Raw genomic sequence first — 12,429 nt, 5'->3', positions numbered from 1 at the left:
ATATTGAATGATATTACTTTTAACTGTCAAATCAAATTCTTAATATTTTAACTTTTCCGTCAAAAACTAAAATAAAATTATAAATCCATGATTTAAAATCCAGCTTCTTCCAAATAGGAAGGAGATTTAAAAAAAAATGGAAAACGTAACATTCACCTCCAGGGGGATTTTATCTCTGCCAAAACCTTCATGATATTTTGTTTCCATTTCTAGGTTTTATCTCTTTTATTTCCTTTAGGGTAAAATTTGTGTGAGACTGTGTCACGGGTCGTATTTTGTAAGATGAATCTCTTATTTGGATCATCCATAAAAAATTATTATTTATATTAAGAGTATTAATTTTTATTGTGAATATCATTATGATTTATCCGTCTAACAGGTAAAAATTTGTGAGACCGCCTAGTTCTATTAGAAGGATTTATGATTTTAAAAATAGAACCTTGAGAGAAGGAAGAGAGGAGAGACGCCGCAGAGAAGCAGTAAGGATAATGTTGGGCTTGAATAGTCTAAATTGGGCTTCGCGACGCTGGGCCGACCACTACTCACTGGACCTTCCTCAATTATTGGGCCTCTAACGGAGAAATCTGAATAGCAATTATTCGAACAAGGTTATGTTCAGATGGGAAAGCTCAAAAATTGTTTCTTTAGAAGCCTTCCATCTTAATATCAAAATTCTCAACCAATGCATTTTTTTTATAAAAAAAAATAATTTCAAATTAGCAATGATGTTTTTCACATTTACATTTGATCAGCCAACACAAAACTATTCTCAAATAACTTGTTTATATTCTTTTTATCTAGTAAAGATTCTAAAAAATCGAATGAGTCCAATTCGAACTTATTTTGATCCATTTGTCGACATGAGGTTGCATTTGGACGGTGGCAGTTGGAATGATTTCAAATCTTGCAAACATGCCTGCTCAGGTTGCATGTTTTATTTCTAAGAAAATTGTTTGGCTGTAGTTCTCTTAGTTAATTCTTAATAACAACGATGGATTTCAAATTCTTACTCGAATTAGTCATTTGAAATCTATGCTTTTTCAAATTCATAATTCGAAATCAGATTCCCCAATCGAAATAGAGCCTAAAAATTGGATGTAATCCTTTGATTAAACATGTGTACAAATGAGCATCATTAAAATTTTAGGAAATTCTGAGGCAGAAAGTGCATTAGTTGGCATGATGGACCAAAAATTGTCCGATTGGGCACTTTATGTTGTCTCCCTCACGACCACATCGTCTAATGATTGCAACCTTCACATGTTTGGGACCCTTTCATTTTAGCCAACCAAGCCTTTGGGATTTTATGTACCTTTCTTTTCTTTCTTTCTTTCTTTCCATTATTCCTCTTCTTTATCCTTTTCTCTTTATTATTTTATGAATATAAATAACACTTGACAAGCTGATAACTTGTGTGTATTTGGGGTATGACATCTTATCATGTCACCTAAAAAAATACAAAGTGATCTTATATACAAGTAACTTTCAATTTTTAAACAATATTCAAATTTTATTTGTAAATTTTTCCAAAATAGTATAAGTTGTTGCTCCTAAAACCCTTTAACAAATATGAGTTTTTTCTTAGGAAATTTATATTTTTTATGTTATATATATATATATATATATATATATATATATATATATATATCTTTGCGATTTTTGATCGTCTATGTAATTTCAGTTTTAGTTCGCTATCTTTTCTTTCAGAAAGTTTAGTTAATTTGGTAACATAGATGACTAAAATCACAACGAAGCAAAATATACATGAGCAAATACAATTTGTCCATTTTCCTCTTCGAAAACTTTGTATATTTGGCTTAAAACTTGCTTGACAGTTTCCTTTTTTATTGGCGAAATGGTTGAAAATTGATTGTCAGATTTTAGAGTGCATTTCAAATTTAAGATTAGGTTATGACTTGACTAATATCATGTTCAGTTCCTCACCTCAAAATTAACTCTTTAACTAGAAAATAAGAATTATTATTATCACCCCTTTCGATGTTTTTAATGAAAATAGGTGTTCGATTACATCGGTTAGTACAATTAATTTGGCAAACTTAATTTATAATTTCAGCAACTTTTACTATCAAGAAATGACTTTGAAAGATAATCATCACCACACATTGAAATTTCATTTGGAAAAAAAGCTAATTTATTCTATAAATTTTTTTTTATGAAACATTAACATAGTTTGTGTCATGATCCGCTGATAGAAAAGATTAATTGTCAGTTGCTGGGTTTAATTCTTACTTTTTCTGTAAAAAAAATATTACATTACGATTATTATTTTCTATTTTTACGTGAGTTATGATTTGACTGATTAATTAGTGCTTGGTAAATTTGATTTAGTGAGACCAACAACCTTGTAATTATTGCTTTCTTTTGATGGAACGATTCTCATTATGAAATCTCAACTTTTTGTCTGTTCTTTCTACCCACCAATCACGTTATCTTTATTGTCATATTTGATGTGATACAATTTGATTATAATATTATAAATGTATACGCGTAGTATTTCACGTTTATCGTTTTATAAAAAAATTATAACTGGTGATAACTGTAATGACCCATTTTACTTATGTTATTGTCTGCTTTGACATGGAAACTCGCGGCTTTAAAACATGTCACAACGTACGGCGTCCACACACACACTGACTTTGATACCAAATATAACAGTCCAGCTCACTTGTGATATTGTCCGCTTTGACTCGGGACCTTACGGGTTTAAAATGCGTCACAACATGCGGCGTCCATACACACTGGCTGCGATACCAAATGTAAAGGTTCAACTCACTTGTGATATTGTCTGCTTTGATCTGGGGCCTCACGGCTTTAAAAGACATCACAACTGCGGCATCCACACACACTGGCTCTGATACCAAATGTAACGGTCCAGCCCACCTGTGACATTGTTTTTTGAATCGGGGTCTCACAACTTTAAAACGCGTCACAAGCGGTTGCTACACGCTCATTTAAATGCACAGAATTTCTCCTGTGGTTTGACGACGTGAGCTTTCGCTTAAGTATCTCCACCCCATCTTTTGGGATTCAGTGTCCTTGTTGTGGTTTGTCTCACCATCCCAAACTCATGCGGAGTCACTCTGATGTCAAATATAACATTCCAGCCTACTTGTGGTATTACCCACTTTGGCTCGAAGCCTCACAGGTTTAAAACGCATCATAAGGGGTTGCTACACGTTCATTTAAATACTCAATATCTCTCTCGTGATTTGGCGATATGGGATATCGCCTAAAGGCATTCACATCCTATTTGGTATCAGAGCCAGTGTGTGTGGACACCGTACGTTGTGACACATTTTAAACTCGTGAGGCCCCAGTCCAAATGGGACAATATTACAAGTGGGTTAGGTCGTCACAATAACAGTATAATTCAAATCTTTTAAATCGTAAAACAACTAAAACATAATGGTTCAATCGTTCTTCCAGCAAAGACAATTATTGCACCCAACAATCTTTTTTCCAAATATTGTGCTACTTGCAATTAATGAGAATCGAACTCGTGACCTTGACTCTGATATCAATTGTAGAACCGAGCATTTGTCAATTTATCAAAAACTATAGTTGGTGGTAATAATATAACTCAAATTTTTTAAATCGTATAAAAGCTCAAGCACCACAGTTTGATCGTTCTTCCAATATAAATAATTATTGTACCTGACAAAATAAATTATACGTACATCATACATATTTTTCACTATGAAATTTTCGTGTCACTATAATTAACATATGCCGATAATATGTATCTTAATTAGTTTGTACGACAACATAGACAACACCTATAATTAGGATTGCAATTTCATGAGATTTTTCATGATTTTCATTAAAGAATTGGGAGAGTTGCAATGGAAAACTATTAATGATATAATGTCCTTGGATTTAAAGGGAACCATTATTAACTTTCAAACATATTTATATTCCCACGTTCATCATAATGAATTTTTTTAAATTAAAAAAAAAACAATGGTTAAGTCGATGCTACCTAAGAGGGCACTGCCTCCACATGATTTGGATGTACAAGATTCACACACATATGTGATTTTAAAAAATTAGTGGATCTCGTGTATGTGTGGCTAAATTTGGCATTTGATTCTATCATGTGGGTAGTGCCCCTACATGTAGAATGAAATCAACCCTATTATTTTATTTTCGAAACAAATTAATCCCAATTCGATTTAAAATTAATTATATGGGCTCAGAAAGAGGGAAGCAGGACGAAACATTGTCTCGCAGATTGAAATAACATCGAATTTTTATGAGATTATTTGAGTAGCAATATTTATTTTTGTATTTTTAATTTAAAATTCATCGACATCATACGAATTAATATTTTTTAGACATAATATATCATGAATTTAATGTCCCGACAGTGGTGAACTATTTGTATTTATTGTGTGCACATTAGGCAACTATGGTGGTGCGACCACTTGTTTTTTGGGTGATTTAGTGTGACAAATTTTTGGTCCCTCTCCTCCAAAAAGATTAATATTTGTGGCCTTTTTTTCTCAATGCAATACGCCTTTTTGTTAATCTACTGATCAAGGAGGCTTGTGGTATATATATAAAATAAATTATGTATATCTATCGTGTACGCTTATGTGAGTACCGATGATGTTACATTCACTTATTGTATGTATAATTTTTCTACGTTCCATCATATCCAATAAGTGATTGTTATTTCATCGGTACTCATATTTTTTTATACGGTTGATGTGTAGCACGAGTCTATTATTTAAATAAATTAAACATGAAATTAATATATATATATATATATATATATATATATATATATAAAGAGAGTTTAATATCGAGGTACATATTTTATTAAAGAAAATATTTATTGAAATTGAAGCAATGGATTGAATAATAGTTTTGTGTTTGATGGGAAAAATGCATTATTTTAACGCAAAACTTTAATTAAAGTAAGGTTTTGAATTTAAAAATGGTAGGAATAAATTTAGTAGAATGGGCAAGTCTAAAAGCCCCTGACAACATATGATCCTCTTGCAAGCTAAGATAATATATGCATATATATATATATATATATATATATATATATATATATATATATATATATATATATATATATATATATATATATATCGCCTTTTGTCTATATTTTATCTTCCTTTCTCCACCAACAAAATATTTTATCTTCCTTTCTCCACCAACAAACTTTTTCCTCCTAACTCTTTTTATGTTACTTGGACGTTGAAACTAAGGTTAAAAAATTTTCATTAAAACCAATGTATGTATATACACGGGTGGAGGCATAGGATGTCAAGGGTCGGGGTGGGTTCGGGCCGGGTTGATACACGACACTATCAGAAAGTTATTTAACCCGAACCCGAGCTCGAACCAACCCGAACATGAATCTGAACCCAGACTAACCCAACTCAATCCGATGAACCAGACTCAATCCGATTTTCTTGAGAAGTTTTCGTGCGTCAAACTACTGACGTCCCGTCTCTTGATTTGGTTGTCTAGGTTAGGTATAAAAAGAGTAACGTCAGAACTTAACAGGTGAAACTATCTCTGCAGGAGACATGATCGAAAGCAGAAAAATAGTAAAACCGATCTTTAAAGAACACGAGACAATATCAACGGATAGACACATATCTTTTTGTACTCATTAGTCTAATAGCCTGACACACTACGATACCATAAATATATATATATTATATATCAAAAGTACCATATTATCAATATAATATTATTCTTGCATAGTTTTAGCACGTACAATTGATGCAATAATACAGGAGAAAGGAAAGTCAAACATTGGAACATGTTGTTAGAATTTAATTTAAGTGCTTCGAATTTAGAGTCCAAGGTTTGATAATCAATAGGAATGAACAGATTACATAAGTAAATAACCATTTAATTAGTTCTCTTTATTATATTTAATAAACAGCATTTTGTTTTTATTAAATTAGGAATATGCACCGACACACACTGACACAACCTACACCAACCGTTAGGTATTCCTGATTCTGTTATGTATTCGTTCCGTTAGGACAAAGACACCTAAATTTATATGTTCACTTTTATTATAAAATCTAATCTAATCTTTTTTTATTATTATTTATTTTCTAATTTAATCAAATTTTATGTATTTGATATCCTATGCCAAGAAAATTAGTGTTAGCTGTAAAAGATAATGGGACAAGATTTGAAATGAGAAAATGTGATATGAGAGGCTCAAGTTTGCCGGAATTAATTAATTAATTTCGTTATTTTTGTCAAAATTTCTATATATTACAAGCCTCCATCAGTAGAATTCCACTAATTATTGGCTGGAATCAAATAATTTTGTTTCCACTTCTTTTTCAACGGTTCCACGTTATATTATATGCGAAAATGTTGTTACATCTTTAGTTAACCTTTTTTTAACTTTCATGTCACCTCGGATTCTTCAAAATTCATAATTTCGAGTTTCGGCATAATAAACATTATTTTTGAGTTTCAAATTTGAGATTTCGTCTTAAATTTGAGATATTGATGTCATATAAATATGTCATCGGCATAATTAACATTAATCCTAAATATATATATATGTGTACACAGACTTCAGACACATATTTTTTGTGATAAAAAAAGTAGTTATTTAGATACAAGACCTCAGCCTTACGCAAAATCTTGATATAAATTAATTTTTCCACTTTTGGCGTATGGAATCCTATGCTAACGTTATAGTCTTAAAAAAAAACATCATGTACTTAATTTTTGTGTGGTAATAAATAAGAATAGGCCAAGGGGAAAATTTCAAATACTAGGCAATTATGTCATTTCACACATACCAGCTACATAAATTCAGACCACCCCTCTTAAATGGCATATTTAATTTAATTAATTAATTAATTTTTGTAAGTCGTTATTTGTACATCAAACCAAAAATTAAATATTTATTTATAAAAATATGGTTTTTAGTATAATATCTCTAGAAAAAATTGAGATTTAAAAACCGGGATTTGACGGGCATATACAAAAATTTGTGGAATCGTCGGTGTGCTGCTTGTGTATAGATACATTAGTTACGTAAAGAGGAGATATACGGAGGGAGAGAGTGAGAGGTGCAGGCATTTAGAGTTGTAGTCAGAGCACAGGCTGCTTAAAAGAGCAGAAAGAAAAGGGAAAAGAAACTATCTTTGGATCAATTGGAGCTAACTTTATCATTTCACTCTCGTATTTGATTACTGGGTTTTCATTGTTTTGAATAACTCGGCCTTGATTTAATGAGTCAACTACTGGGCTCGGTTGAATTCTTCCCTGTATCATTGTTTTAGACATTTTTATCTTGAAATTTGGAGGGGGCACTCGGGAATTTGGGGGGATAGTGGATTTTATAAGTTGCATGGTGTTTTCTGGGGGTGGACGCCGGAGCTCCGGTGAGTTTATGAGCTGAGCTCCGGCGGGAGCCGGAGAGATGTTCAAGTCGGCGCTATGGAGGAGCGACAAGAACAAAGTCAGAGTTGTTTTCAAGTTGCAGTTTCATGCAGCTCAGGTATGTTGATTGTTTTATTTTCTTGTATATTTTGTTGGTGAAATTTTTTTTTCTCTACTTGGTTTGGCGAAGAAATGGATTGATTTCAAGATAGGATTTCTTTTACTTTACTGTCTGTGAAATTTTTTGTATTTCTGGTCACATCAATGTGAACTGGGAGTCACTGAAAAGATAGACACTGATGAATGTGATCCGAATTTTTTTGAATCCAAATCTGTGAGATTGTATTTGCTCTTGTTCAATCTTCTTTTACAATAAATTTAAAGTAATATTTTTTTGGAGGAGGGTTATGTTTAATTATGTCAATCTACTAAGATTGTGTAATTTGATAAAGAAAGGAGGGGGAAAACAAATGGGAAAAAAAGTAGAAAGTAGTTTAAGATTGTTGTCATCCTGTTTCACATTTGATTTGTCTTCTTGAAAATCATAAAAATATGTATATATTTCTCTGCAAATTTGTGTTTACAATTGTCATCTGATCCACCATTTAAAATTTTAGTTGACCAAAGCTGGAGGGGAGACATGGATGATTTCTCTTGTTCCTGCTGATACTGGAAAGCCTTCCATAAAATCAGACAAGGCGGTGGTTCGAGATGGAAGCTGCTTTTGGGAGAATCCCTTGTATGAAACTGTGAAGTTTAATCGGGATTCTAAATCAGGGAAGGTTCTTGAGAGGATATACTACTTTGTTGTGGGGACGGTAAGAAATGCTATCCGGTAATGGAATTTATACTTTACTTTGCTCCCAAGTGATTTGTGTATGTTAAATTTCCTTAATGGTGCATTTTAGGGGGCATCTAAAGGTGGAGTTTTTGGAGAAGCGTCCTTTGATTTTTCGAGTTATGCTGAAGCAACTAAAGTCTCCCTGGTGTCTCTTCCTCTCGAGAAATCACAAACAGAAGCAGTTTTGCACGTAAGTCCGTCAACTGCCCCATCTTCAGATAAAAATTAAACAGACACTTTTCTTGTGTGGTTCATTTACATTTACAAGTGTAATATCCTCGCTATTTGTTTATCTTTTAATTCGGTATTGCGTGTAGAAACATCTTCTGCATCCTAATGAAAATCTTGGTTCTGTCATCTATCCTGTTTCCCACCTGCACACACAAATCTGTAACAGAGAGTTTCATTGGAATTCTAATGTCTATGCAGCTTTGAAGATGATTGACCGATTACATTTTTGTTATCGTTATTTTATCTTCATTTGAATCAATGTGTCTGAACAGGTATCAATTCAGAGGATACAGGAGTCGTCGACTGATCAAAGGTGCTGATCAGTACCTTAATTAAGTCTTTGAGTCTGTTTGGATAAAGAAGTTGAAGTGTTGAGCTAAAAAAAAGCTCTTTTAGATTTATATTGATTTGTGGTTCAGCTTTTTCAATGCTTAAACATTTTTTAAAAGGATGAAATCAAATTTTATTGTTTACTGCTTCCGCTTTGATTTCTCGTCAAGAAAATAAAACAACAGTGTTCTTTAACTACCATACATAAATATAAAACTGCTTCTGGTTTTTTTTTTGTAAAAATCATATTAAAAGTCATGATTAATAAAAAGCTGTTTTAAACTAAGCGTTTTTGTATAAAATTTACTGCTGTGTGTATCAAAAATTTATATCAATAGCTCTTAATCTATAACTTCATTATTTACTCCGTTGATTCCTTCTCTTTAGAGATGTTGAAGAAATCGAGAATTCAAAATCGAATCCCAAAATTTACAGCTTTAGGACTCATTTTGGCAATGGGAATAACGATGGAACAATCAAGAGAGATGCTGTCGAGGTAATGTCGCCAACAGGTTCTTGTTCTTCAACCTGTTTACCTTTCTGGCAACAATGTTTTAAAACATACCGATGACATTTTCCCCTTGGTGTTTTTTCTTATAAATAGGACATGCAATTTAATGTGGCCGTCGGTAAAGTGTCTGATTTGAACATGAATCGTCGAGCATCTAGTGAATCTGATTTAACAATGTCGTGTTCTGACAGTGGGTCAAAATCTGATACTCCAATGGAAATATATGAGCAGAATCAGAAATCACAATGGGAATGGCTTGGAAATGCTTCTCTTGAAGCTAGTACGGATGACTCTTCAAGCACTCCTAGAGCAAGATTTTCACGGCAGCCTTCTGAAGTGGCATCAGATATTTTGATCGAGAATCCCAAATCCGAGGTTACTGCTTTATCTAGGAAGTTGGAGATGTCTGAATTAGAACTGCAGACTCTTCGTAAACAAATTGTGAAAGAGAGTAAACGGGGGCAGGATCTTTCAAAGGAGATTGCTTGCTTGAAAGAGGAAAAAGATACCTTGAAGGAAGAATGTGAAAAACTTAAAGAGTCCCTGAGACATTCTGATGAATCGAAAAATAAAATTTATAGACATTTTGAAGGAGATTCTCAGGCGCTCGTCGAAGAACTCAGACAAGAATTAAATCATGTGAAAGAACTAAATTCAAACCTTCGAATCCAACTTCAAAAGACGCAAGAATCTAATTCTGAATTAATTCTTGCTGTTCAGGATCTGGAGGAGATGTTAGATCAGAAAAGTAAGGAAATGTCGAATCTTGGTGACATATCATTGGCATTAATTGACACGGATAAAAAGTTGAGCGAAGTGAACTCCAAGTGTGAAACAAATGATGAAGAACAGAAAGCACTTGAAGAGCTCGTTAAGGAGCACAGCGGTGCAAAGGAATCATATCTTCTTGAACAGCAGATGATCGACCTGCGTAGTGAGATTGAGATATACATGAGAGATAAAGATGAACTAGAGATGCAAATGGAGCAGCTTGCCCTCGATTATGAGATTATGAAACAGGAGAATCACGAGATTTCGCACAAGCTAGAGCAGAGCCAGCTTCAAGAACAGCTGAAAATTCAGTATGAATGTACATCTTCGTTTGAAATTGTTCGTGACCTCGAGTGCCAGGTAGAAATTCTGGAAAATGAACTGAAAAGCCGATCAAAAGAATTTGCAGATTCTTTGGTTACAATAAGTGAACTCGAAGCCCATGTAAAGAGCTTAGAGGAAGAACTTGAAAATCAGGCACAAGGTTTCGAAGCTGATCTTGAAGCTCTCACACGGACCAAAATCGAGCAGGAGAAAAGAGCAATAATAGCTGAGGAAACATTGAGAAAGACAAGATGTCAAAATGCAAGTTCGGCGGAACGGCTTCAAGGGGAATTTAAAAGGCTTTCTGCACAGATGGCCTCAACATTTGACGCCAATGAGAAACTTGCCACCAAAGCACTGGCAGAAGCAAACGAGCTCCGCATGCAGAAAACCCGCCTGGAAGAAATTATCCAAAATGCTTCGGAGGAACACAAATTGGTAAAAGGTTGTTACGAGGATAGATTGGCTCAGCTTTCCAGGCAAATGGTATTAAATTTAAATCAGATTGGTCAGCTGGAAAAACAGAAAACACGAGATAAAGAAACTCAGAGGGTTCTTTCAGACGAAATTCTAACCTTAAAAGATGAATTGGGACAAACGAGAAAATCAAGTGAAGAAATGGCATTGCTTATGCAAAAAGGTAATAGCGAACAATCTAAACTGGAAAGCTCAGTCACATTGCTAAAGAACGAAGCTGAAGAGTGGCAGAAGAAATTAAATAAAAAGAAACATATTTTGGAGGAAAAAGAAGTATTAATCGAGAATTTGCAGTCCCAGCTCCACACTATTCAATCACAGTACAAAGAATTGAAACATTCTTTATCAGAGGATGAGTCGGAGAGAGACAACTTGAGGAAGCAAGTATCACAATTAAAAAGTGATATGAAGAAAAAAGAAGATGCATTCCATAGCATGGAGAGGAAGATAAAGGATAGCTCTAGTCATGGATCAACTGGAAAATCAACGCCTCCTCATCGGGGAAACAAAGAGGTCACAAATCTTAAGGAGAGAATACAGTTGCTTGAGGTCAATCTGCATATTGTTGAAACACACCCAAATTTTATATTGTGCTGTAGAAGTTGAGATACTGATTTTGCTTCCATGATGTACAGGGTCAGATCTTGTCAAAGGAAAACGCTCTACAAACATCGAGTAACTTGTTTTCGAAGACGGAAAAAGAACTTCATAGCAAAATCGAGGAGTTCGAAGCAACACTAGAAGTGCTCAACAGAAGCAGAGGTCATCTATCTGAAAATAAAGTCAGAAAGGTTTGTAAATTAGCACTTGATTGTCCTGATCAGTGATCAAATAACACCATAAATTTCCATTTGTGTGGTTTGTAAGTTTTTGAACACATTAAACACAATCACAAACAACTGTTCCAGAGTTTGAAATCGAATAATGATTCCTCTTGAGATGCAGGTGGTTCCAAATTTTAATTCGAACCATGAATCAAGAAGTTGTGATGAACACTTATATTCCACGATCAAAACCTCAACAATAAAGGATTCTACAACGCCATCGATAAAAGGGTATGATACTAGCTTAAAGTAACTCTAGCTATTTGATATTTCAGCTAAGCCTTGATGCATTTTCTATGGCAGTGAGGTGCTAAAAGATGCTGCAACTAATGGTGGAGACGGTGAAACAATAAAAGAAGTGGCATTGCTGAAAGAGAAGAACATAGAAATGGAAGAAGAACTGAAGGAAATGCAGGGCAGATATTCAGAAATAAGCCTCAAGTTTGCAGAGGTGGAGGGCGAAAGGCAACAGCTAATAATGAAATTACGCAACCTCAAGAACGCCAGGAAGAACTCACAAACGGCTACGGACTCGGTGTATATAAGTGACTTAACCGGAATACGAATTTAGATATCGCGAGTGGTAATTTCAGAATAATAATTTTGTAAATGAATGTAATTGGTTTCTTGATTTTACAGAATATTGATGTTATGATATATCTTGGTTTTCATTGAATATGGTACAAAAAACCAAAGGAAATATTGAAGGTTATTTGTGA

General features: G+C 33.8%; 1 protein-coding gene across 2 annotated transcripts; it reads left to right on the top strand.

Annotated features, from left to right (window-relative positions):
• The first annotated feature begins 6,986 nt into the window (after positions 1-6,986).
• On the top strand, positions 6,987-12,429 carry LOC140828812 (uncharacterized). Of its 2 annotated transcripts, none has more exons than XM_073191639.1 (9): positions 6,987-7,519; positions 8,019-8,219; positions 8,310-8,432; positions 8,746-8,786; positions 9,239-9,299; positions 9,408-11,435; positions 11,522-11,677; positions 11,832-11,941; positions 12,014-12,429. In XM_073191639.1, the coding sequence occupies exons 1-9, from the start codon at positions 7,442-7,444 to the stop codon at positions 12,279-12,281; spliced, it is 3,066 nt and encodes a 1,021-aa protein (XP_073047740.1). In that variant the 5' UTR covers positions 6,987-7,441; the 3' UTR covers positions 12,282-12,429. The 2 variants fall into 2 exon arrangements, with proteins under 2 accessions (XP_073047740.1, XP_073047739.1); XM_073191638.1 differs by having other exon boundaries at positions 9,191-9,299.

Source organism: Primulina eburnea, chromosome 4 (assembly GCF_022965805.1).
Source record: "Primulina eburnea isolate SZY01 chromosome 4, ASM2296580v1, whole genome shotgun sequence".
In the NCBI taxonomy this organism is placed as follows: Eukaryota; Viridiplantae; Streptophyta; class Magnoliopsida; order Lamiales; family Gesneriaceae; genus Primulina; species Primulina eburnea.
Note: the sequence above shows the minus strand (reverse complement) of the source record. Positions and strands in the feature narration are given on the sequence as shown.

Bases quoted from the DNA above. Each gene is read 5' to 3' on its own strand.
- LOC140828812 (XM_073191638.1), top strand. From the start codon at position 7,442: ATGTTCAAGTCGGCGCTATGGAGGAGCGACAAGAACAAAGTCAGAGTT. The intron at 8,220-8,309 runs GTAAGAAATGCT...GGTGCATTTTAG, and splicing joins ACTACTTTGTTGTGGGGACG to GGGGCATCTAAAGGTGGAGT. The intron at 11,942-12,013 runs GTATGATACTAG...TTTCTATGGCAG, and splicing joins ACAACGCCATCGATAAAAGG to TGAGGTGCTAAAAGATGCTG.